General features: G+C 33.3%; 3 protein-coding genes across 8 annotated transcripts; all 3 read right to left on the minus strand.

The window, feature by feature from the left end:
* Nucleotides 1-1,537: 1,537 nt before the first annotated feature.
* On the minus strand, nt 1,538-3,335 carry LOC111694848 (GTP-binding nuclear protein Ran). Its single transcript, XM_023463889.1, has 5 exons — nt 3,235-3,335; nt 2,797-2,878; nt 2,617-2,683; nt 2,048-2,298; nt 1,538-1,903 (listed from the first exon to the last, which is right to left on the minus strand). Exons 1-5 carry the CDS (start codon nt 3,326-3,328, stop codon nt 1,750-1,752), a joined length of 648 nt encoding a protein of 215 aa, XP_023319657.1. The 5' UTR covers nt 3,329-3,335; the 3' UTR covers nt 1,538-1,749.
* LOC111694847 (histone acetyltransferase KAT8) lies at nt 3,333-12,035 on the minus strand. 4 transcript variants are annotated; one of them, XM_023463885.1, is made up of 12 exons: nt 11,943-12,035; nt 11,666-11,790; nt 11,000-11,075; nt 10,577-10,717; nt 9,055-9,210; nt 8,577-8,645; nt 7,619-7,746; nt 7,113-7,213; nt 6,686-6,738; nt 5,759-5,856; nt 4,475-4,574; nt 3,333-3,612 (listed from the first exon to the last, which is right to left on the minus strand). In XM_023463885.1, exons 1-12 carry the CDS (start codon nt 11,982-11,984, stop codon nt 3,454-3,456), a joined length of 1,248 nt encoding a protein of 415 aa, XP_023319653.1. In that variant the 5' UTR covers nt 11,985-12,035; the 3' UTR covers nt 3,333-3,453. The 4 variants fall into 4 exon arrangements, with proteins under 4 accessions (XP_023319653.1, XP_023319655.1, XP_023319654.1 ...); XM_023463887.1 differs by lacking the exons at nt 3,333-3,612; nt 4,475-4,574 and adding an exon at nt 4,710-4,844 and having other exon boundaries at nt 5,758-5,856; XM_023463886.1 differs by lacking the exons at nt 3,333-3,612; nt 4,475-4,574 and adding an exon at nt 4,901-5,111.
* Nucleotides 11,984-24,471, minus strand: LOC111694845 (putative ATP-dependent RNA helicase DHX33). 3 transcript variants are annotated; one of them, XR_002763725.1, is made up of 19 exons: nt 24,293-24,471; nt 23,576-23,648; nt 22,996-23,060; nt 21,926-22,003; nt 21,038-21,136; nt 20,256-20,447; nt 19,603-19,704; nt 17,753-17,859; nt 17,304-17,443; nt 16,943-17,080; nt 16,088-16,265; nt 15,631-15,796; nt 15,226-15,319; nt 14,956-15,062; nt 14,674-14,783; nt 13,605-13,761; nt 13,120-13,236; nt 12,348-12,570; nt 11,984-12,217 (listed from the first exon to the last, which is right to left on the minus strand). XR_002763725.1 is itself a non-coding variant. In XM_023463882.1 (18 exons), the coding sequence occupies exons 1-18, from the start codon at nt 24,451-24,453 to the stop codon at nt 12,549-12,551; spliced, it is 2,040 nt and encodes a 679-aa protein (XP_023319650.1). In that variant the 5' UTR covers nt 24,454-24,471; the 3' UTR covers nt 11,984-12,548. The 3 variants fall into 3 exon arrangements, 2 of the variants coding, with proteins under 2 accessions (XP_023319650.1, XP_023319649.1); XM_023463882.1 differs by having other exon boundaries at nt 11,984-12,570; nt 20,256-20,381; XM_023463881.1 differs by having other exon boundaries at nt 11,984-12,570.
* Nucleotides 24,472-25,024: the final 553 nt, after the last annotated feature.

Consider the following 25,024-nt stretch of genomic DNA (forward strand, 5'->3'; position numbering starts at 1 on the left):
CACTTAATTGATCAATCAAACTAAAATCCGCGTGGAAGATTTTTTGAGCACGTGGAGAATCATCTTCTTAAATTCTAGCGGAATTTAAAACTTAACTAATTAGCTCCATTGAACATATTTTAGTAGGAATGAACAAAAAATGTTCAATTGTACTAAAGCTTAAGTGTGTGCAAAGTTTTTTCAAATGAACATATTTTAGTGCAAATAAACAAAAAAGTATTTAATCAAACTAAAATCTAAAACTTCACCATTTTGCACATTTGCCTTAATTAGTACAAATGAACATATTTTAGTGCAAATGAACGAAAATATGTTTGTCAAACTAAAATCTAAAACTTCACCAGTTTGCACATTTACCTTAATTTATAGTACAAATAAACATATTTTAGTGAAAATAAACAAAAAAAAGTTCAATTGAACTAAAATTTTTAATTTGACGATTTTGGCCATAAATTATATTTAGTGCAATTGAACTTATTTTAGAACAAATGAACAAAAAAATGTTCAATCGAACTTAAATCTAAAATTTCATCACTTTGCACATTAAACCCTAATTAGTAAAAATAAACATATTTTAGTGCAAATAAACACAAAATGTTAAAATAAAATTTAAAATTTAAATTTTCACCATTTTGCCCATAAATTTTAATTATTTAAGAAAAAATCATTTAGTCCATTTGAACAATTTTTTTTTGGAAATGTTCCTTTGCACTAATGTTCAATTGGACTAATATTTAAAGAAAAAAAATTGGTCCGCTTGAAAAAAAAATTTTGTTGCACTAATTAATTACAGAAATTTATTCGTTTGAACAAATATTTTAAATATTCTTGGCAGGAAGACAACAAATTAGTCCATTGAACACAGTAAAGCTCGATTTGTGTTCATTAGCACTTTTGTTCACACGTAATACATACCTGTTTCTGATCAGCTTGCTTTAGTGCACATGTACGTTAGTTCAATCGGACATTAGTGCAAACGATATAGCATCCTCAATCGTTTTAATAACGATTTTTGTCTTACAAGCTGCTAATTTTTCATGCGATTTTTACAAATTTGGTGTTCCTGAACTCAAGTGTTTCAAGACGGATATTTTCACACCGTTTTATAGCTGTGTCTCAAGACGGATATTTTAAACCGAATTAAGTTTATTTTGACGAAAAATGAATCCTTGCTTACGTTAGCATTTAGATCTACATGAATAGCAAAATTTTTAGAAATTTAAAAAATTCTCGTATCTTTCTATATAAATGTGTCACAGAAAACTTTAACAACTGGTGCAAGTGAATTTGAGCATGTAGGTCAACTTAGTGGCTAGTTTTGCCCTTAACCTAATCTACGAAAATTTAGTCGATTTTCAAGAAACTCAAATTCTTAATAACTGAACGAATGATAAAGTTGTTTCTTCAGGAGACCGATACTTTCTTGACACGGATTCTTAAGAATTTCACAGTAGATTGACACTAGTGGAAAATTAACCATAAAAAAATATTTTAGTCTCTCAGCCGTGACAGCAACATCATGTTTTAAAATTCATTGTTTTCTGAAAATTGACATTTATTATATTTAATTCAAAAATAAGTTCGAACAAAAATATTAAAATAAGCGCCGGTTACGACCAGGATGGGTTTTCACATCTTAAAAACATTTATTTGGGATTTCTTGAACTTAAGGATTCCCGGATTTCTTGGAACAAAAAAGATTTCCAGATTTTGAGGATTCTCCGGAGAACAGCGGACACCATTCATCATCTAGAGGTCCTCGTCATCTTCTGGCAGAGCGGTCTCAGCAGCCTCCTTGATGTCCTGTTCAATCTTGGCCTGCCATTGAGGATCCATAACGACCTCTGGAGGTTGTAGAGCAGGTGTAGCAACAAACTCGAGGTTTGGGTCTCCGATGAGTTTCCTAAATACGAAAAATTAAGAAAAAACGATTTGATTTTTTAAATATGTCTTGCAAATTTATTCAACATGAGGCAAAGAAAGACGTGTCAGACAGGCAAAAATTGTTTAATACTTGCGCATGCACCTATGAACTTGATTTTTCTACCTGGCTAGCCAGAGGAAGGGTTTCTCGAAGTTGTAGTTACTCTTGGCGGAGATATCATAGTACTGAAGATTCTTCTTTCTGTGGAACACAATGCTCTTGGCCTTGACCTTCCTGTCCTTGATGTCCACCTTGTTCCCGGTCAACACGATGGGTATGTTCTCGCAGACCCTGACCAGATCCCTGTGCCAATTCGGCACGTTCTTGTAGGTCACACGAGAGGTTACATCGAACATGATGATGGCACATTGACCCTAAACATTGTGTGGTTTAAAGGAGTTGTCAAAAGCATCTAGTATCAGTCCTTTCCTGGAATTAAGTATCCGACCTTAAACCTTTCTGGATTTAGTATCCATCCTTTATTTAGTATCAGACCATTAACCTTACCTTGATTATCCGCCCTTAAACCTTTCTTAGACATTGGATTCAGTATCCGTCAATAAATCCTTCCTGATGTAGTATCCGTCCTTAAACCCCAACCAAGATTTAGTATCCGTCCTTGAACCCCTATTTGGATATAATATCTGTCCTTGAACCCATACTGGATAGAATATTCGTCCTTAAACCCCTACCTGGATATAGTATCCGTCCCTGAGCCCTCCAAACTTCTCTTGTCCAGCGGTATCCCAGACATTAAATCTTAACACATAAATATTAAGCTCTAAAAAAAGAGGTTTTACAAGTAAAACAAGTCTCCAAATAAAGTAAAGCGAAAATCCCTCCCCCTCCCTCCCTGGATAAATGATAAGTACCTGATGGCTCCTCTATTGGTGTGGAAGACGAGGGGATGAACCTCTACTCCAAGAGTTGCCACATACTTCTTCTCAAACTCACCTGAATAACACATCATGTGTAATCCGGGTCCATTACGTTCACAAATTTATAGTTCCGCAAAAGTAAGCAGATCCACGGATCCGGATCCATAAAAATTCGAAAGAGAAACTTAGCTCTAAGAACACACATTAAATTTTTGTGTTAACCAATTATAAGAGATCATTCAAAACTTTATCAAAAAGAAAGTTTTTAAAAACTTGGATTACGCGGATCAAGATACGGAATCTAAATAAAATTAATCTCAGAGTTAATCCCATTTCCAAATCAAGATGAAACTATTAAATTAAGAGAGGTTTGTGGTCTTACAGCTTGTAATAGACAAGTCTAACTCAAATTGTAATTAAAAAATTGCTTACCAGTCAAATGTCTTTTAACGAATGTAGTTTTTCCGGTTCCACCGTCTCCAACCAGAACCAGTTTAAAAGTGGGCATATCTTCTCCGGCGGCCATTTTGTTTTCTGAAACACGTGGCTATTTCATTTCCGGATCCAGACACAGCATTAAATGCATAATTTACTATCTTTAAATTCATCTCTTAATACAATGTCATAACGAGTTTGTACATTTATATAATATTAATGAATGCTGACAAAGTTTTTCTGTTTTTTGTTTGGTTTCTTCGGCGGTGTCCACTTGAGGGCGGAGATATCAACGGTGAGGCTGGGTTTCTTGTACTCGGCAGATTTGAGGTGCTCTTCGATCAGCTTAGGGGTCACGCAGATCACATGTTGACCCTAAAGAAACCCCGATTTGATAAAGAGGATAAATACTTAATGGGAGCTGAAAACTTTAGAAATGTTGATATTGAGATCAACGCTTGATTTACTCTTTTTGCTAATCTCAAGATTAACTTTTTATTGAGTTTGTATGATGAAGTAGCAGGTAGGAATTTCCAAAAAGTGAGAAAAAAAACCGGATTAAGCAGTAAATAACATTATGTTATATCATCTTTGTCAAACTCCCGTTTTACATTCCATTTCTGACGTAAAATGAACAAATATGTCTGTGAAAGGTTCAACAGTTCACTTAAATAGTTTCCTAAAAATTGAAAGTGTACAATAAGAAAAAGTTAAACAGAAATGTCCAAATCCAGATTAACACAACCTTTTTTACTTGGAAAAGGTACCCCCATTACCAAGGTGCTTTAAGCTTAAGTACAGATCTGTAAGATCTGAGGATCTTTATAAACTAATGTGTGTTCAGGGTGTTCAGCGACAAGATGTTATTCAGTGTGTTCAACCAGGAATTATCTTCAAACAATCGATCAATCACACGGAACTCTACATGCACAGTTTTCTACATTTAATCACGTGTTCAAATCTATATAATTAATTGAGATTTTTAATAGTTAACCTGGAGAAAGTTTTATTTTAAAGGCTAAAATTTTATTATTGTCATGCATATAATTAACCCTGGACTGATTTATTGTGTTTTCAGTTCACGGTTGAGTCCTGTATAAACTGCCTACCTGAAATATATACATAAGATTTAATCAGTGCAAATAGAGGTGAGCCGAAGAGAAAGAGTTCATGCTCGCTCTTATGTTTGTAGTTATTACCTGGTTTCCTATAGGTAAAAATGAGCACAAGATCTTACCTTCCAGTATTTTACAAGGTTTAAAGATTGAAGCGTTGAGATAATATCATTCTGTGTTATACTCGTCATATTAGATAAATCCTTTATAGATAACGTTCCCCTAAACAAGATACAATTAGACAAAACCTTTAAAAATAACGTTCCTATAAACAAGATACAGTTAATTAAAACCTTTATAGATAACGTTCCCCTAAACAAGATAGAATTAGTTAAAACCTTTATAGTTAACGTTCCTATAAACAAGATACAATTAGATAAATCCTTCTATAGATAACGTTCCCCTAAACAAGATACAATTAGATAAATCCTTTATAGATAACGTTCCTATAAACAAGATACAATTAGATAAATCCTTTATAGATAACGTTCCTATAAACAAGATACAATTGATTAAAACCTTTTTAAATAACGTTCCTAAACAAGATACCATTAGATAAATCCTTAACTAAACGTTCCCCTAAACAAGATAGAATTAGTTAAAACCTTTATAGATAACGTTCCCCTAAACAAGATAGAATTAGTTAAAACCTTTATAGATAACGTTCCCCTAAACAAGATACAATTAGATAAAACCTTTATAGATAACGTTCCTATAAACAAGATACAATTAGATAAATCCTTTATAGATAACGTTCCCCTAAACAAGATACAGTTAATTAAATCCTTTATAGATAACGCTCCCCTAAACAAGATACCATTAGATAAAACCTTTATAGATAACGTTCCAATAAACAAGATACAATTAATTAAAACCTTATTAAATAACGTTCCTATAAACAAGATAGAATTAGATAAATCCTTCTACAGATAACGTTCCCCTAAACAAGATACAATTAGATAAATTCTTCTATAGATAACGTTCCCCTAAACAAGATACAATTAGATAAATCCTTCTATAGATAACGTTCCTCTAAACAAGATACAATTAGATAAATCCTTCTATAGATAACGTTCCTCTAAACAAGATACAATTAGATAAATCCTTCTATAGATAACGTTCCCCTAAACAAGAAAAAATTAGATAAATCCTTTAGATAAAATTCCTCTAAACAAAATACAATTAGATAAATCCTTTATAAAAAACGTTCCTATCAACAGGATACAATTAGCTAAAACCTTTATAGATAACGTTCCTCTCAACAAGATATAATTAGATAAATCCTTAATAAAAAACGTTTCCCTAAACAAGATACAAAATGTCTTACTAGAAATAGTTGGTTTTACACCAATTGAAAATAAAAATAATAGTTATTTAACTTTTTATAAAAATGACCCAGATCTAACCTGAAATCTCTGAGTATCTCCAGGAGCACCCAGGACCAGTAGCTCCGGTAACTCAGTTTACCCAGGTCGGACAGCGGCTTCTCAGGACTACCAGTCACCTGAATTTGGGTGGTTAAGGTCAGTCAATGTCAATCATGAGCCAAGACTCGTCCAAACCCGCAAAAGCCCGTAGAATTACGTTAGGTAATGTCAATCCAGGTTGTATTAAAATATTTCTGTGATTTTAATTCCTCATGATTTATTTATTGTTTGCAAGATTTGAAAGTTTTACAGGTGTGCATGCACAGTACACAGTGTACACTTATTAATTAAGTTTATTTGAAGTAAAACATTTTTTAAAAACAGTTGGTTTACTAAATTAGATTATTTGTTTATCCAAAATGAATGTGAATTTAGGACTAAAAGAAATGTATAGGAAAAATAAAAAAAGATATAATTTGTTCAACTGATGTAAGTAAATTTCTAAAAATGATAAGAAGATAATAGTATATTTTAAAGTATATATAGATTGAATATAGATTAACAAACGTATGTATATTTGATAATTTTGAATGAAAATATTGTTTTTTTTTTCAGTTGAACTCATGATTAAGAATCAACGAAGAAGATATAAGAAATAGAAGAATAAAAGTGATCCTTAAGAGTCCTATTCCATTTAACCGGTTAATCAAGATCAATCACGGTAAATTAAGATCAATCGCGGTCAGTTAAGATCAATCACGGTCAATTAAGATTAATCACGGTCAAACAAGGTCAAACAAGGTCAAACAAGGTCAAACAAGGTCAAACAAGGTCAAACAAGGTCAAACAAGGTCAAACAAGGTCAATCAAGGTCAAACAGGTCAAACAAGGTCAAACAAGGTAGAACAAGGTCAATCAAGGTCAATCAAGGTCAATCAAGGTCAATTAATTCCCAATAAAGTTTACCTGTTCTTGTTTACTGAGTTCGTAGCTGAAAGCAATCAACAGTTTCCCGTATCCTTTGAACCACAGACATCAAACAATTAATCGTTGATTTGTAATTCAAAAAAATATTTTAATCTAAACGAGTTATTACGAAACTCTAAATGTAAAAGATGATCAAAGCTATAAATATATCTCGAATTCTAAAAATTGTGATAAAGTTTTTTAATTTTTGCATATTTTTAGTATTGTTGTGGTCTGCAATCGTATTTGTATCTCTTTGTTTGTTACAAACATATTGCTCAAAAATCATTTTTTTCCCATATTGCAGGTATGTTTGCGCTGAATTGAAGAAGAAAAGAAGGATTTTTAAAGGGAAAATACAAATTTTTTCATAAAAAAATAACCACCCCTGAATTAAAAACTGATTTGTTTGAAAGATCTAGGTTTCCTTTTCTCTGGTATGGTGGGAGAGTAAGGATACAGGCAACATTGTTCCCATCCGGAGATTCCTTTTCTTTAGAGAAATATCCAACAATATGAGCTCCATATCTTAAATAAATATTTTCTTTAGAGAAATATCCAACAATATGAGCTCCACATCTTAAATAAATATTTTCTAAAGAGAAATATCCATATCCAACAATATAAGCTCCATATCTTAAATAAATACTTTCTTTAGAGAAATATCCATATCCAACAACATAAACTCCATATCTTAAATAAATATTTTCTATAGATAAATATCCATATCCAACAATATGAACTCCATATCTTAAATAAATATTTTCTATAGAGAAATATCCATATCCAACAATATAAACTCCATATCTTAAATAAATATTTTCTGTAGAGAAATATCCATATCCAACAATATGAACTCCATATCTTATAGAAAAAATTTCCAGAGTATGTAGAAAATGAAGGGCTCGACATCAAAGTATATAGTTTTATTACCTGTCCACTTCACAGAGTATGTAGAAAATGAAGGGCTCGACATCAAAGTATAAAGTTTTATGATCCAGGAACAGTTTGGCGAGCAGGCAAAGGTTCTGACAATACAGTTTGTAATCCTTCCCATCCACCTAAAATTTAACATTATAAAATTAATCAAGCAAACTAAATCCCATCAACTAGTAATTATATATTATACTAGCTTGGGAACCAAGTTTTGCCTGGGTATCTTTAAAAAAAAGAACATTAAGCTAAAACATTACAGTGGTTCTTATAGAATCCTGTTACTAAGATTTTTCAAGTTTTTAACACCGCTTATAAACAGATAATAACAATCAATCATTCTACTACTAAGTAATTAAATAACAACCTTGCAATCAATCATTCAATCACTTTATCCATCTAGCATACAACCAATCAATCAATCAGTCAGTCAGTTTTCAAATCACATCACATATTGTAGGGATGGGATTACCTTATCTTTTAGGACACAATAAATCACTTTCCAGCCTCCAAATCAATCAACTACCAATTGATTAAAAATTCTAACCGAATCAATAAAACAGAAGAAAACACAAAAATCAATAAATTCTTCATATGAACCATGAAACTACCAATCAATCAACATTGAATAAAAATGTATGCAATTACGAAATCAATCAATCCATTTCCATCCAAACAGAACTTTTGTGTTGGAATATTCATAATCCCGATCACTTGATCTCAATATCCAATGTGTGCACTTTTAATTAGAGGTTCAATAAAAACATATTCCCAGATCCTCATTTTAGTTATTCCTCCCATGATCAAAGCTTCCCTCACCTCTTGACCATGCGGGATATCGAATAAAGATTAAATTAATCTGCAGATTAACAAAAGATCGAGCTCAAACCTTAATCTCGATATCCACAAAACATGAGTTCTGAGCTCAGTACACTACTATTCAAAAACTGACACGTACCTCATAAATCGATATTGATCCCTTCCTGTAAATCTCCTTTCCATTTGGTTGTCTCTGTGTGCACTCGTACTAAATATATTACAAAATAATAGAAGAAAAATATTCTAATACCAAAAAAATATAAAAATTGCATCATTGAGGAACTTATTTTCTTTATATTTCAAACTTATACTATGCTGAATCAAATAGTCAATAAGTCGGTTTTTAAACTTTTTAGGTATTAGTTTTGTAACAACTATTGCTTCAGTGTTGTTATCTGCCTATCCATCACTTTTCTTGTTCTCACTATATTAGATTGTAAAATCAACGGATGAAAAAAGTAAAGAAAGAGGCATTTTCTTTTGTAAAAGGAACTCAATAAGAGAATTATAAAGTCACATGGAGAAAATTATCGTTAAAAAATAATTATCGAGTCACAGCCTGATGAATAAAAAGATAATATGAACTATGATAAACATTAAAAAATTTAAGTCTAAACCTGATGATATCTGTAGGATTTCTCTAATCTAGTATATTTGAGACAGAACTCACAAATCCATAGTTTAGAACACTTTCCGTACTCCTCAGGGTAGGGGGAGAAGTACCAAGTATCTATCTCAAACCTACCAACTTGTACTCGGTCTATGTACTTAACCTGGAAATAATTGTATTGTAGTTAAGTTGCAAGTACTTAAAGTGGAAAGTAACTGTCCGATTCAGCTTTGTCTTATCAAGGAATTGATGAGAAAACTTTCTCGGAAAATTGATTATTTTTGAATTAAGCTATATTATAGGCCTCAAAACGTTTTTAAATGGAAAATGGCAATATCGTCCTCTCTGATACTAAGAAAGAGATTTACATGGTACCGTTGTATAATCGAACATGCAACTAGTTAAATTTCTCCATCTGCTTATTTAACAACATCCTCGATAAAAAAACGTTTTAAAGCTCTTTCAGGGATTGTAGGCATAATTTCAAATGCCCCTCTTGGCAACTACAACATTGCCTTATTCACAAGGAAACACTGGTCAATGACGGGGAGGAAGGCCAGCCACAACAATTTCTAGTCCGAGCCACATTTTCCTCATTTTCTCGTCTGAGCCACCTCTAAATCCTCGTCCTTCCAATATTATTTTTTATAAGTGTCTAATCCTCCAAGATAAAACAATTTTTTAAGAATCGGGCCATGTTAGGGCATAAATCAAATATTTAATTTTAGTGAATCGAAAAAAATAGTTTCAATTGAATTATAGTTTTTGAGTTCTATGTCCTTTAGAAATGTTATCTTTTTTACGCGCATTTTCAGATATTCTTGGTGTAGAATGCCGCAAATAATTCCGAGATTATAGAACTTTAATATTTTTTTCTTTATTATAGTGAAAAGCATAGATTTTTTCCGGGTGGTTCCATGGGGAAAATTGTAGGCATAGGTATGCCAAATATTTTGCTGTTTATTTCATATCGCGAAGGTTACGGTGGCAGAAGGGTTTTAAGTTTTACCTTAATAAGTTTGACATCATTCTCATGTCTTTAAAGATTCAAACATGATTTAATCATTGCAATACTTTAGTCTATCCATATTTTATACCCTAACGTGGCCAGATTTGTTAAAAATAGTTTAATCTTCAAGAATTAGAATCTTTTCATTACATAATAAACGAAGGACGAGGATTTTGAGGTGGTTCGGACGAGAAAATGAGGATAATGTGGCTCGAACGAGAAGTTGTTGTGGCTGGTCTTCCTCCCCTCGGTCAATAATGCGGAACATATTGTCATTTATCAAAAAAACTGAAGTGCTTTTATTCTAATAATTCCCATATGTTTTCCTGCAGTAAAAATACGCAAGCCACTTTAGTAGAATAATCACAACTTTATAGTCAGTTGTCAAATTTATAAACATTGCATTGTAGTTCATGTTTGATCAGAACAAACTTTGAGGGTAACGTTGTGAATCCAACATTGCAATCTTTGCTTGGAGGGTCACTTGAAATTATGCTTTTACTGTCATTTTAGTTTCTACCTTGGTCAAAGTTTCATGTTCCTTCTCCAGCGCGGCAGTAGTGGGATCCATTTCCGCGAAGGTTTTCTCCACGTGGTTGATTTCATCGTGTTTCCGTTTTTGGTTTCTGGTGATCTTCCGGTCTGAATTCTCTCCTAGCTCCTAGATATTAAGAACCTAGAAACAACTATTGATATAAGACTATATTAATTTTAAAGTGAATTAAGGGTACATTCGGGGAAAATTCTTTTCGAAAATTTGAAGAGATTTATATAAAAACATTCGAAACAAACTAGCACGATGGATAATTTTCGCCCAATAAATTTATTTCCCCAAAAATCGTTTAAATTGACCCATTTAAAAAAAATAAACCTTAAAATCCGGTTTCACAACATTTCTGTAATACGGCGAGAAAACTAAATTTTTAAGATTGAATAAATTTACCTGTCCAATTTCATGATCATTTCCATCATATCCTGAGTGCATAATTCTATCTCTAAGAACCCATTCATCCAATCTCCTGAACAGATTCAAAACATGTATACTTAAACCTTCATTATTCATGATTCTAACTAAATTTACATCATCTTAATTAAAGGGAGTGACCGGCTAGACATGTAAATTGAACTGAGAGTGTAGTTTTGTAGAACATTTTTTTTCTCCAAAATGGACAAATCGGGAGACTGTCAAAGATGAAATTTAAGCGTTTGTTCAGCAATTGTACACCGTAATAAGTCTTGGTTTTAAAGGAATCTTAAAGTTTCTCTACAATACTGCACTCTCAGCTCAATTACCGTGTCAAGCCGGTCACTCCCTTTAATCCTAAATAAATTTCAGAAATCCACATCAACCCGATCTAAATCCGATTGGTCTACTCTAAGTGGGCCACTAATACGTTCATTATTATAATTTTCAAGCATCGTCTAATTTTAATCATATTTATGATTTCATCTTTGCATCACATGCTTGAATCATTTCCTTGCATTCCCCTAATATTTCATTAAGTTGAATCCTACAGTTTCCTTTGTTCAGGTATTTCCTTAATTCGCCTGCCTACTCAACTAAACCTGTCTACGATTATAGAATCTACTTTGGCTAAAAATCTGTTACCTATTGAAGTTCTCATAGTGAACGTAATACTCGTATTTGTCTCCGGCCTCTGTCAACCTCTTCTGAATAACCTCCGCCAAACACCAGTTTTCATCTGCCTTCCTCACCATGTAGGTTCCGCCAATCTATTAAAAACATATTTATTTTTAATCCGGCATATTCGCTTTTTACTGAAATATATTGTTAAAATTTTGATGCAAATTCTTAAATTGATTTCAGTTTTGAGCCAAAAAAAAATACATATAATCAATTCTTTTTAGTACTAATGACGCTTTACCTCAATGTCGTCTTTAACAACCGGATCGGTCTTGTCAACCATTTTTTTCTAGAAAAAAATTAACAATATCGATCGCTGATGACTGAAAGGGAACAGTTTGTTCCTTCTATGAGGTAAATTTTAAAGTTGATGACAGACTGGGTAAGTCATTTTAGAAAGAAAAAGGTGCAATTACATATAAATGTTAGAAAAGATTTGCTGTTTTTTATATATCCTTCAAAAATTAGAATTTTTGTGTTGAGAATCTCTGAATCAAGATTTGACCTTGTTCAGACCTTTGGATTAATATCCTCTTTAAAGGGAGTGTTCGTGAAATATGAAAGGGTGTCTTGGCTTATGGCGAAAAATAATCGCCAATACCCCCTTTCATTTTTCGTGAACACTCCCTTTAATAGTGATGAACACGTTGGATATCGAGATTAAGGGTTAATGATCTTCACAAAAGTTCCAATCTTATGTTTCATATTTCAATGAGATTTTGTTGCCAAATCCTTATTTTACAAAACCTAATATTCAAGTAAAAAGTACAATATGCAAATTTAAATATCACATGTGAAATCAAATCGATGGAATCTGAAATGTTCCAATTCTGAAGAAGATATTTCTTCATCTTGTAATTCTGTGACTCCTGCAACAAGTAAAATATATTTCACATTAATCCCTTAATAAGATTTGAAAACTATTCTACTCATTAATTCAGGGGGGTATATTACTCAACATTAATTCAGGGGGGTATATTACTCAACATTAATTCAGGGGGGTATATTACTCAACATTAATTCAGGGGGGTATATTTCTCAACATTAATTCAGGGGGGTATATTTCTCCACATTAATTCAGGGGGGTATATTAATCAACATTAATTCAGGGGGGTATATTACTCAACATTAATTCAGGGGGGTATATTACTCAACATTAATGATTTTTCGAGGGTTTGGGGGAAAATTCTTTGATTTTCACCTAAAAATCATTCAGCAAGCAAATACTTAATTGATAGCTTTTAAATAGCTAGGTTTATTTATCGCTCAATTAACTTGTTTCCGAATTCTAAATCTTTTTTGATAAGATAAAGGTTTTGAGGGTACTGTTGTGAGCTAGTTGAGCTATGAGCTTGCCCCTTATTACATGGAGGGTACTTAAAATTTCAACTACAGTCTCTTTATTTTATTAATAATACCTGAAATAGTCTGCTTGATGTTCACTCAACCATTCCTCTGATACAATAGTTAGTCCTCTTATATAGGTTTTATTAGTTGCCACCATCTCTGTATAGGTTACAATCTCAGGTTTCTTCCTGAACATACAGTACAGTACAGTACAGTACAGTACAGTACAATACAATACAATACCAGTACAGTACAGTACAGTACAGTACAGTACAGTACAGTACAGTACAGTACAGTACAGTACAATACAATACAATACAATACAATACAATACAATACAATACAATACAATACAATACAATACAATACAATACAATACAATACAATACAATACAATACAAATTTACAATAGTAAGTCCCCTTAAGTGTTTAATTGGTTGCTAAAATCTCTGTATCGGAGAAAAGGTAAAAGGTTGATGAATAAAACTCATCAAAAAGTGAAATAATAAATTATAGATTTATAAATGATAGTATCTGACTATGACGTAGTACAAACCTGAAGAGAACACTACTAGGATGAATATGAACGTGTTGACCACTGTCCAGTGCAACATAATGACCCTCAGCACTGAGCTGTGCAACATTCATGAAGAGTCCACGAGCTACTGCTTGCCGCACTACTTCCATATCTCTACAGGATTGTATAGCAACACCTACAATATTGAAATATTTATCTCAACAGTCAGCTTTTCGTAAAGGTTTTTTTCCGTAGGAAATGCTTATGTGTGAGCGTAATCTTTAGTGACCTTCAATGCAAAGATGGCAATGTCCGATTTACAATGGTACTCTTATAAGCTTTGTCTGATAAAGCATGAATTATATCTCAATTATTTTTGTTTCTTTAAACTGTTTATTTTCTTTTGCGGTTTCATGCTAATAAAAAGCAAGAGATATTTGGAGAAGTAAAAACTTGTCGAGTCCATAAAACGACGTTAGATTCCACGTCGCTGATCAGATTTCAAGGTTACTGTTGGAAATCGGGCATCGGCATCTTTGCTTAGAGGGCAACTTGAAATTACGATTGTAATGCCTTTAATATCTCATAACTTCTGCCTGAGTCAAAATATTGAGAAATTTAATAAAAGCAAACTTGTACAGAAAAGATCATGCAATTTTTCAGATAAAGTGATATTTTTAAGTCTTCTGAAAACCGAAATAAAACTTTAAATATTTTAAATGTCGGAAAGAATGGGCTGCCCAGGTCTATTAATACGTCAAAGCGGTGGTTACTCCGATCATGCCTAATCGTTTTATGGGATCTCAAATGACCGCAGGAGAGATCTTTTTGAACGGTCAGAATTAAAAATTGTTCCTTTTTAAGAATAATTGAACAAAAGTTTAGAATTCCCATGATGAACACGGAAAACCAGGAAAATTATGAATTGTGCAAACAAATAGGAGTTTAATTTAAAACCTAGAATTAACACAAGAAATCTCGCAAGAAGCGCATAGAAAGCACTATTAAGAAATGTCAGGGGAAGATAGATCTTAATGGAAAAAATTAAACATAAAGATGAATTTAAGAAAATATGTTATTATAGTTAAAAGTTGATAAGTTAACTGACCGGCGTTATGACAGATCCCGACAAGTTGTTTCCTGACATCCTGAGCAAAGGTCAGATGTCGGGGAATCAAGAACTGGCTTCTGCACCAACCCGGGGTCTTAGGACCATTCCTAATTATCAACATATCAATTATTCATACTTTCAATCAATTAATAAACCAATCTATCATCAATCAATAAATCAAACCGGGTTTATATCGTGAATTATTTAATTTTTTACAACTGCAGTAAGAGTTTCGAGTTATCTTCATGGATTGCCAAAAATAACTAGTTATAAACTAACCTATATGCTCTCCACACATTTAATAAAGTTATTAGATCTCCTTCGCTAGTAGCAAACTTCTTATGTACCATGTCCGCTTCCTCCCGTTTATCCCGGGGCCCTGGAACCTACAAATAAACATGGTGTGGGCCCTGAAACTTCATTCTTTTACAACAAATTTACTAATATTTAAGTTTATATTTGTCTCTTTCACAATCATAATTTTATATTAGCAAAATTAAAAATTTCAACTAGTTACACTTAATATTCCAACAAATTATTTCCACTAACCTGAAAAACATTCTCTGCAGTGAGCAAGGATACAATAGACAACATTTCCTCCGTACATCCTAGCTGTTCTGCAGACAACAGACAGTTGGTAAATCTAGTTATTAGAAAATAGACAATATCCTAGCTGTCCTGCAGACAACAGACAGTTGGTAAATCTAGTTATTAGACAATAGACAATATCCTAGCTGTCCTGCAGACAACAGACAGTTGGTAAATCTAGTTATTAGACAATAGACAATTTCCTAGCTGTTCTGCAGACAACAGACAGTTGGTAAATCTAGTTATTAGAAAAAAAACAATATCCTAGCTGTTCTGCAGACAGCACACAGTTGGTAAATCTAGTTATTAGACAATAGGCAATATTAATTCTGTTCATCCTGGATTTGAATATAAACTAGGCTCTACCTTGGATCTAGAGGGAATCCTGCCATTTTCTCCCCCAGCTGGGTAAGCCTTGTCCCTCCTCCACTTAGTTCAACAGCTCCAAGGAGAGACAGCTGACGAAGGGCGGAGTTTAAACTGTCAGGTTTAGGAGGATCCATGAAATCAAAACTAGGAACATCTTTAATACCTAAAATTAGACATTATAAGAAAATAGAAAAAATTCGACAAACTCAGAAATGACTTTTGAAAATCTGGGAAAAATGAAAAATTAGATTTTAGCGATTTTCTCCTAAAAAGCATATATATTTGGAATATGGAAGGAATAGAAAACAAAGTTAAGAAAAAATGAAAAATGATAAATGAAAAATCTGGACAAAATTAAAAGAAAGGAGAATAGGAGAGCAAAATGTTAGTTGGAAAGAGAATATATTTTTAAATAGGAAGGTAGGAATAATAGGGAATTAGGATCGGTACTAACCTATATTCATCATTGTTAGAATTGTGCTGGCCAGGTTAGATCTCAATATCTCTGGAACCGTTGCTCTAGGTAGTTGATCATACTCTACTTTAGTGAGTAGTCTATAGCAGTCTCCATCCCTCTCCCGGCCAGCTCGACCTGTCCTCTGCAGGGCCTGAGCCTGGGACACTTTCACAACCTACAGATAATAAGATTTGAAGGACATTTTTCTCCGTTAAAAGAATTTTCTATTCTCAATAGTACCCTCTAATCCTCTTTCTGAGTAACAATCAAGAACTTTTCAATCTCAAAACATGCTGAATTCTGACAAAGCTGAAATTGACTCTAAAGCATAAATGCGCAGCGCAGTCACTTTTGTCTTGCTTATCCTTGATCAAGCAAAGCTCATAACCCTATTCCGGCTGGGGGGAGGGGGTCCCTGGGACCCCCCCTCTGACGTTTTTTGGAGATAATTCAAAAAGTATTGGTCTAACGCTGTTCAATTTTTTTACTTTTTTAACTAACACTTGCTCCTCACTTAAGGCTCAAAACGGGCTTTTTATACCTACAGCCTGAGTCCTCAGGCAGACATACTGCCTGAATGCCTTATTTTACCTTTACTGGACTAAATCTATATTTAGACCTACTTCCGGTCATTTGAATAGTTATTTGGAAAGCCTTGAAAAAAAGGAAGCGTATTGCAAAAATCTATGCAAAATTTCTTGGCAAAAATTTCGCGGCACCCCATTAAATCCAGTACAAGATTATCAAAAATCGTTGCGTTAAATGAAGACAGTTTTTTAATTAATCATAATCAAACTAATCAAACTTTGAAGCGAATCAGATCATTATTTAGTGGAATTTTCGGCATCTCACCTTCAGCATGTCTAGTCCAACTTTAGCCTGGTGGGCCTTAGCTTTAACCCTACAGGAGTCCACCACGTGTTTTATTCCAGGGATGGTTAAACTTGTCTCCGCAATATTGGTTGCAAGGACCAGTTTCCTGCCTCCAGCCTAAAAACCATAAATTGAGTATTTCCAAGATGTATTCCTCAAAATAGATAAAATAAAAGTAAAAGTAAGATAATTTTTACATGGAAACAGTGACCCATAATTTTTTTTCTGATATAATTTTGAAATTTTTATTTTTTAAAAAGTGATCTGCGGTGTGTCTATAAGTTTTACTCACAACTAATTCCTCCCCCCCCCCCCCTTTAGTAGCGTCTTTTCTTTATACCTGTGTTGGCCGCAGAGCATTCTGTTGAATATCACAAGACTGAGCAGCGTAAAGGGTGCACACAACCAGCCGAGGAGCGTTCGGATACTCACGCGCAAGCATACGTGCTTGCCGCGCTGCTGTTTCTATTTCCTCTTGACCTAATCAAATACTCTAAGTACTTCGCTATAAAAATTCCGATTTTTAACTAACTGTCAAAACAAAAAACCTTAAAGAATTAAACAGGGGTGTATATTTTTTCTGAAAATCATTCCATCCCTCCCCCCCCCCCCCTTTTGATAATTTTTTTTTCCAAAAGTGGGGGGTGGCATTAAAAAAAACACACCCCTGGAATTAAAGAAATCAATTAAACCAACTATATTTTCTCAATAATTGCGTAAAAAAAGGTGGACATGGGGGAGGGAGATATTTAGTTCTTAAATAATAAAATATATGTCCCTTTGACCAACCTGTCATAAAAGCAAGTATGTCCTCTCTCTCAGGAGCTGTGGAGTGTATTTGAAATATTGTCGACATCATACTCCGCTGCCAGTCATCAGTCGGTTGGCTTATATGTCTGAATAAAAGTAAAAAAAAAATCCCATTCAGATTTAAACTGTCATTTTGCTAAATTATAGAGAACTTCGTCTTAGCCTTCTCATTTCAATAAGCTGTAATTTGTAATAAGGTAGAAATCATGAAGATAAACGTTAAGAACTCAGACTTGACCTTGAAGAACAGAAAAATCTATATCGACATGCTACAAACATTTAAGATTATCCGTGGTTTTGATGATGTAAAGAATATTACAGGGTTTAATATAGTCGGATCAGGTGAACAAAGACTAACTCGTCTAACTGCACATCCACTAAATCTGATGCACTCGTGATCTAGACTGGAATTGAGACCCAATTTCGTTAGTCTAATTGTAGTGAATTTATGGAACAGTTTGCCGGGAGAAGTTAAAACGCTTTAAATCCTAAAATGTTAAAAACATTTACCAACGATATGCTGGATACAGTGTTTGAGCAAAAATAGTGATGTAAATAGTTACTCAGTGAATCTATGCAGATATTCTCAAAATGCCCTTAACTGGATATTAATTCACCAAATAACCAAAAAAAATGTTTAAATTCTAAACAAATACGAGTTGCGTTGTTTCATTAAAACAAATGAGTTGCATGTTAGATTCACAACAGTACCTTTCAAAGCTTTATCTGATCAAGTTTGAATTAGGAATCCGTGTTTAATTTCTGAATTCTCTGTAAAAGTGACACGAGAGCATTCGGAAACATTGGAGAAATCTAAAATTCGGTGATGGTGATGGACCAAACCTCTGTAGAGTAAAAAAATAGATGTTAGTTCCACATTTATTGAAAATATATTTCGGTCTGGGTTGACCCTCGTCAGTTCTAACGATATAATAACCATCAAAATCGATAAAAAAAAATATTAAAAAGTTTGTTAAAATTCACAAGAAAATAAACAAACAAAAAAGATTATTCAAAATAAAAATTTGGGCTGTCAAATGGACATAAGGGAAACGAACTCAGATTATCAGATGGAAAAAAGATAATTTGCAAATATTCACTTTTAAAGACAATTATTATTCCTTGAGATTGTTTCTGTCACAGGTTAAAAACTAACTGTTTAGATGTATGTGTATAAAGTGATGGTGGGGGTCGAACTAATTAACGAACTTTTGCGTAAATAAAAAAATGTTAAAAATCACAAGAAAATAAACAAACATAAAAGATTATTCAGAATAAAAATAAAATAAAAATGGAAATAATGGAAACGAATTCAGATTATCAGATGGAAAAAAGATAATTTGCAAGTATTCACTTTTAAAAAAATGTTTAAGACAATTATTATTCCTTGAGATTGTTTCTGTCACAAAGGTTAAAAACAAACTGTCTAGATGTACGTGGAACTAATTAACGAACTTTTGTGTAAATGAGGGGGAGAGGGAGGGGAACGCTTGTTTAAGAAGGGGTATTTAAACCTTTTAAAGAATTGGACATAAACAACTCTTTTTTTTAAAAAAGATACTGAATTACAGTTTACAATTAAATAAAAACTATTTTTTTTCTGTTCATTCCTCTGAGTTCAGTCATAAAATCTGTAATGTATTTAGATTCTCGTACTTTAATCAGAATTAAACACAAGTCAGAAAACAACAATACTATTTTGATCAGATTTAGGTTTCAGGGGTACTGTTAGGACATGCCCCTCTTTTGAAATGGAGGATAATTTAAATTATCACAATAGTCCATTAAATAAAACAACCCCTTTCCCCTGTACTAAACATAATATTTACCTAATATTAACTGGAAACTGTCTACCCTCTATATATAGAACAGGACAATGCCAGTACTGAGCAAACCTGTCCGCATCTACTGTAGCAGACATCACAACCACCCTGTACAATAAAGTTTTTTAAAAAGAAACACTGTCCAATTGTTTTGAAAACCAGGGGTAAATACTTATTTTAGATAAAAATACTTTTCAAAGCATGTAGAAGGAAGAAAAATTGAGGCGCATTATGGCTGTAATTTGTCTCTTTTTTGTTTGAAGAAAGGTATTAAGAAGATAGAAAGTTGTCGTTCCAGGGTGGCCAAAACTTTTTTGAACCCATCCGTACAAAAATCCGTACATTTTCAGAAGAAATCCGTACAATCCGTACAATTTTCGAAAAACAATCCGTACAATCCGTACATTTTGGCCACCCTGTCGTTCCCTTTTTCATCCTTTTCCAACGCCTGGAAATATTCATTTCTAGGTTCTCTATGAATCAAACCCTTGACAGTTTCAATATATTCAAATTAACATATCAGGGATCGAATTTAATGAATTTGAGCTGGGTCGTATGAACTACCAACAATCGATTCAAATACTGTTGTTCTCCAGTGTAGTTACTAAAGAACATGGACAAATCCTAAGTCACTGATTTAAGTACTTGGTTTTTTTTACCTTAATGGAGAAAGATCTGAGTTTTGCCCTGGTCTTCTTTCCTTCTGCGCAGTTTTAACAACACCAAACAATATATCAGTGTTCACAGTCCGTTCATGAGCCTCATCCAATATTATCCAAGTATACCTAACAAACAATATATCAGTGTTTACAGTCCGTTCATGAGCCTCATCCAATATTATCCAAGTATACCTAACAAACAATATATCAGTGTTTACAGTCTGCTCATGAGCCAAGAAACCCGTGTACTATATAGAATATTCTAGATATTTTGAGTTCTCAAAGTATACAAGCGTGCACTCTAATTTCAGGCATTTTACACAGCATTGGGGAAATGATCTTTCTCCACGATAAAAGTCTATTTAAAGGGTACCGTTGTGAATCTGGGGGGAAGGTCACTTTAATCGTGAATGTGAATTCTTAGATGGACAGAAGACTTAATTTCTTATCAACTTACAATCTTTCAATCGTCGTCTGTTTTACGAAGACGCAGGTGTGAAAAACGACGAAATCTTTTAGGTTTATAGGGGACCGTGTTAGTCTTTAAATGGAGGGTCACTTGAAATAATAACGACAATCTCTTGAAAATATAATTTAAGAACAAACATCGTAATTTCTAGTCCTTCTATTGAAAAATTTTGAAGACGACAGAGGTCTGGGTGGTAATACAGTAAAAAAGGAAAAATATCAAAAATATCCCAAATGTTGGATTGAAGTATGGAAAGTAAGAAAGAAATGGAGAAAAAAGATTGAAAAAAATAATAATCAATCAACATTTGTACCTTGAGAGGGAAGGATCAACCATTGCTTCGCGGAGAAGCATTCCATCAGTGAGGAAGAGTATCTTAGTACTATTACTTGTCACATCTTCAAATCTAACCCTGAGATAGGAAGAATTAGTGAAAAAGATAAGCTACTCAACTAATTATTCATGAATTAATTTCTTCTTTGTTTAACTCAATTCCAGCACATGGATGAGAACAAAAAGTTGGATTCCAATTTGGGACTTGGACAGAAATTCATATAATCATATTGTGAATATGTTCGGCGAATCTCCTTCTGCACAGACTGCAGAGTATGTGCTTTTACTTTAAACTTTTTTTATTTTTATTTCTAACTTTCATAATACCATTAATAATAGGTTTTCACAATGATAAAATTTCATTTATCATCGCATTGAATTTTATGAACCCTTGGATTTCAGCGGTTACCGAAAATCAAAATCAGCTGGACATTAAAAAATTCTTTTCGCGAACAAATTGAGTAATGAAAAAGGAATTCTTAGAAAATTATTTAATATTCGAAACACTGTATATAGAATTTTAAGAAGATAGGTTTGACAAGCGTGAAAGATAATTCAACTAGCCGTCCCTAGTTAACTACAGGGTGTCCCATATCATATTAGATCGTCAATGGGTCTAAATTACGATTTTCGGGACTAATCAGAAAATTTAAGAAGATTGAATCATTTTGTAAAATTGAATAAGACTTGTATAAAAATTTTCTTGCAGAAAAGGCTATTTTTCGAGTATTATGTGTTTATTTTGGCGCTAAAGCTTGAAGATAATCTAATATGATATGGGAGGCTAACATAATTTTGATACTGAGGTCATAAATTGAAAAAAGTATTATCTTAATTAACAGAAAAAAATAAACATTTTCCATCCTACCTGTATCCCACAAGACCACCAGGTTCTGTCTGGGTTTCCTGGGCTACACGTTTAGATAAGGATATTGCTGCTACTCGTCTACAATTAGAGGACGATAGAATACAAGGATATTGCAGCTACTCGTCTAAAATTAGAGGACGATAGAATACAAGGATATTGCTGCTACTCGTCTAAAATTAGAGACCGATAGAATACAAGGATATTGCAGCTACTCGTCTAAAATTGGGGGACGATAGAATACAAGAATATTGCAGTTACTCGTCTAAAATTATAGGACGACAGAATACAAGGATATTGCAGCTACTCGTTTAAAATTAGAGGACGATAGAATACAAGGATATTGCTACTACTCGTCTAAAATTAGAGGCCGATAGAATACAAGGATATTACTGCTACTCGTCTAAAATTAGAGGACGATAGAATACAAGGATATTACTGCTACTCGTCTAAAATTAGAGGACGATAGAATACAAGGATATTACTGCTACTCGTCTAAAATTAGAGGACGATAGAATACAAGGATATTGCTGCTACTCGTCTAAAATTAGAGGACGATAGAATACAAGGATATTACAGATACTCGTCTAAAATAAGAGGCCGATAGAATACAAGGATATTGCTGCTACTCGTCTAAAATTAGAGGCCGATAGAATACAAGGATACTGCTGCTACTCGTCTGAAATTAGAGGACAATAGAATACAAGGGTATTGCAGCTACTCTTCTAAAATTAGAGGCCGATAGAATTCAAGGATATTGCTGCTACTCGTTTAAAATTAGAGGACAATAGAATACAAGGATATTGCTGCTACTCGTTTAAAATTAGAGTACAACAGAATACAAGGATATTGCTCCTACTCGTCTAAAATTAGAGGCCGACAGAATACAAGGATATTGCTGCTACTAGTCTAAGATTAGAGAACGAAGGAATGCATAGACATTGTAAAATACAAATTCTTTGCTTAAAAAAGTCAACTCCATATATTTATATCTATATAAGGGTACCTGGGCTGTGTGAACGTATATTCTCTATATAGTTCAGCTCCATATATTTATATCTATATTAGGGTACCTGGGTTGTGTTATAGCAATACATCCCTCTCTATCCAACCGTGCTTCATGGATAAACTGAGGAACCTAGTAAATTAAAGAGACTGTTTACAAACATTGATATATAATTTAAACCTGACAGACCAGGCAAAGCTTTAAAGGGTACCATTGGGAATCGGGTAGAGCCATCATTAATTTAATTTTGCCATTAGTTCAAGAGACATTGGTTCACCCCCTATTCCCTTGAGTTTTTAACTAACAAAAATATTTTCGTGGGGAAATAAAAATAATATTTTTAAAGATTTACAAATAGGTAAATATTAGGAGTGTGTATTTTATCGAAAACTACCCCCCCCCCCTGATTTGAAAATCTTTTTTTCTCCAAAAATGGTAAATATGTGTCTAAATTCATTTTTATCCCTTTAATCATCAAAATTCTGAGGGGGGGGGGGCGATTTTGATAAATATACACCTCTGGGAAATAATGAATATATAGTTCTCTAAAGCCCTGAAATATACCAATGATTGATTGAATATATGTTATATACGGAATTGTTAAAAATATAATAAAATGTTTAGAAATTAGTTTTAAAAGTTATCACCTGTGTGGTTTTCCCTGTACCCGTCTCAGCCAATAAAATTACGGTATTATGTTTGGTTGCTTCTTCAAGAAATCTGAGCAAGTCAAATAAACTAATTTAAAGATGTAAATTTTAAAAAAAATTTAGTATGAAATGGAACAAACATGTTTATGAAATAACGGAAAATTCAGCCCTTCCCCCCCCCCCAAAAAAAATAATTAGATAATTTTCGCTGGCGCTGGATTTTCGAACATTCCTGGAAAACATGAAAATGTCGTCTTCATTATCAAAAATCCTTAAACAAGGAATAAATGTTTTCAAAAGTAACTCTCAGATCATGAAAAATACAAAATATTATGAAATATCAACTATTTACGCATGCGTCGAAATATAATCTATGACTATTGTTTGTAATATCTAAATGATTTGTTTGGAATAAAATTGATTTGTTTACGATCCGAGTTGAATGTTGCATCTTTATGAATTTGTATGAACACTACGTTCTTCGGTGTTAGTCGTTTTTAACAATTTTCTCCTTATAGACGCAACAGATAGAAGTAAGATTAGTAGCTATTAAAAGCGCTTTTTTATCGCATTAAGCCTATGCCCCCTTTCATTCTTCGCGAACATTTCCTTTATCTGTTTGGACCCAAAATCGTTCACTAGGACAGACCCGTCCAAACAATATTATACTAGGAAACCACCCTGAACTTTTTATTTAGAGATAGCATTAAATACCTTTTCTTTGCTGGAAATATTGGTAGGTTTCGTCGGGTCTGGGCCAGAGATTTATCCTCGGCTTGGTGCCCGTACCCCCCGGAACCGTTGGAACCGTTCGAACTCCCGTTCGTTCCGTTCCTGTACGGAGAGGGTGAGTGCGGTCGTTTCCCGTTAATCATTTTTACAACATAATTACTGAAAATTTAAACTTTTCGTGAAAACGATAAAAAGAGCTGATTTTTCACTGGTAAAAAGTCTGAAGTATATATTAATAATACCAGAAACGGACGTGCCGAATCAAAATCAGAATATAACTTTAAACCGAAATTTTGACATATCGCAACGCGCGCCGGTATATTACAGTGCTAGTATAAAATACGATACTTCTAGAACGTGAACTTAACAACGAAAATCAAAACAGGATCAGATAATATAATTAAATTTAATAAATGTGAAAGACTTTGAGAAATAGTACATTTCTATTTGACTATGTAGGAGGCTTTTCCCGCTATTACGAAATACAATCCGCGTGAATTCTATTGAGAGCGCAGAATGAGGAATGCCGAGGAAAATTCTAAAACCACTTCTAGGTCGTCTTTGTTGTTTTCAACCAAAATTTTTAAAGAGTGATAAAAGAGGTGTCACGTTAAAAAAGGCCCGGGCGTTATATTTGGTCCGGGTGAGTGTTAAATGTGAAATCCATGTACAAAATTGATAGGAGGGGGAAGGGGGGGGGGGTAGAACTGAAGT

This window comes from Eurytemora carolleeae, unplaced genomic scaffold (assembly GCF_000591075.1).
Source record: "Eurytemora carolleeae unplaced genomic scaffold, Eaff_2.0 scaffold67, whole genome shotgun sequence".
Classification (NCBI taxonomy): domain Eukaryota; kingdom Metazoa; phylum Arthropoda; class Copepoda; order Calanoida; family Temoridae; genus Eurytemora; species Eurytemora carolleeae.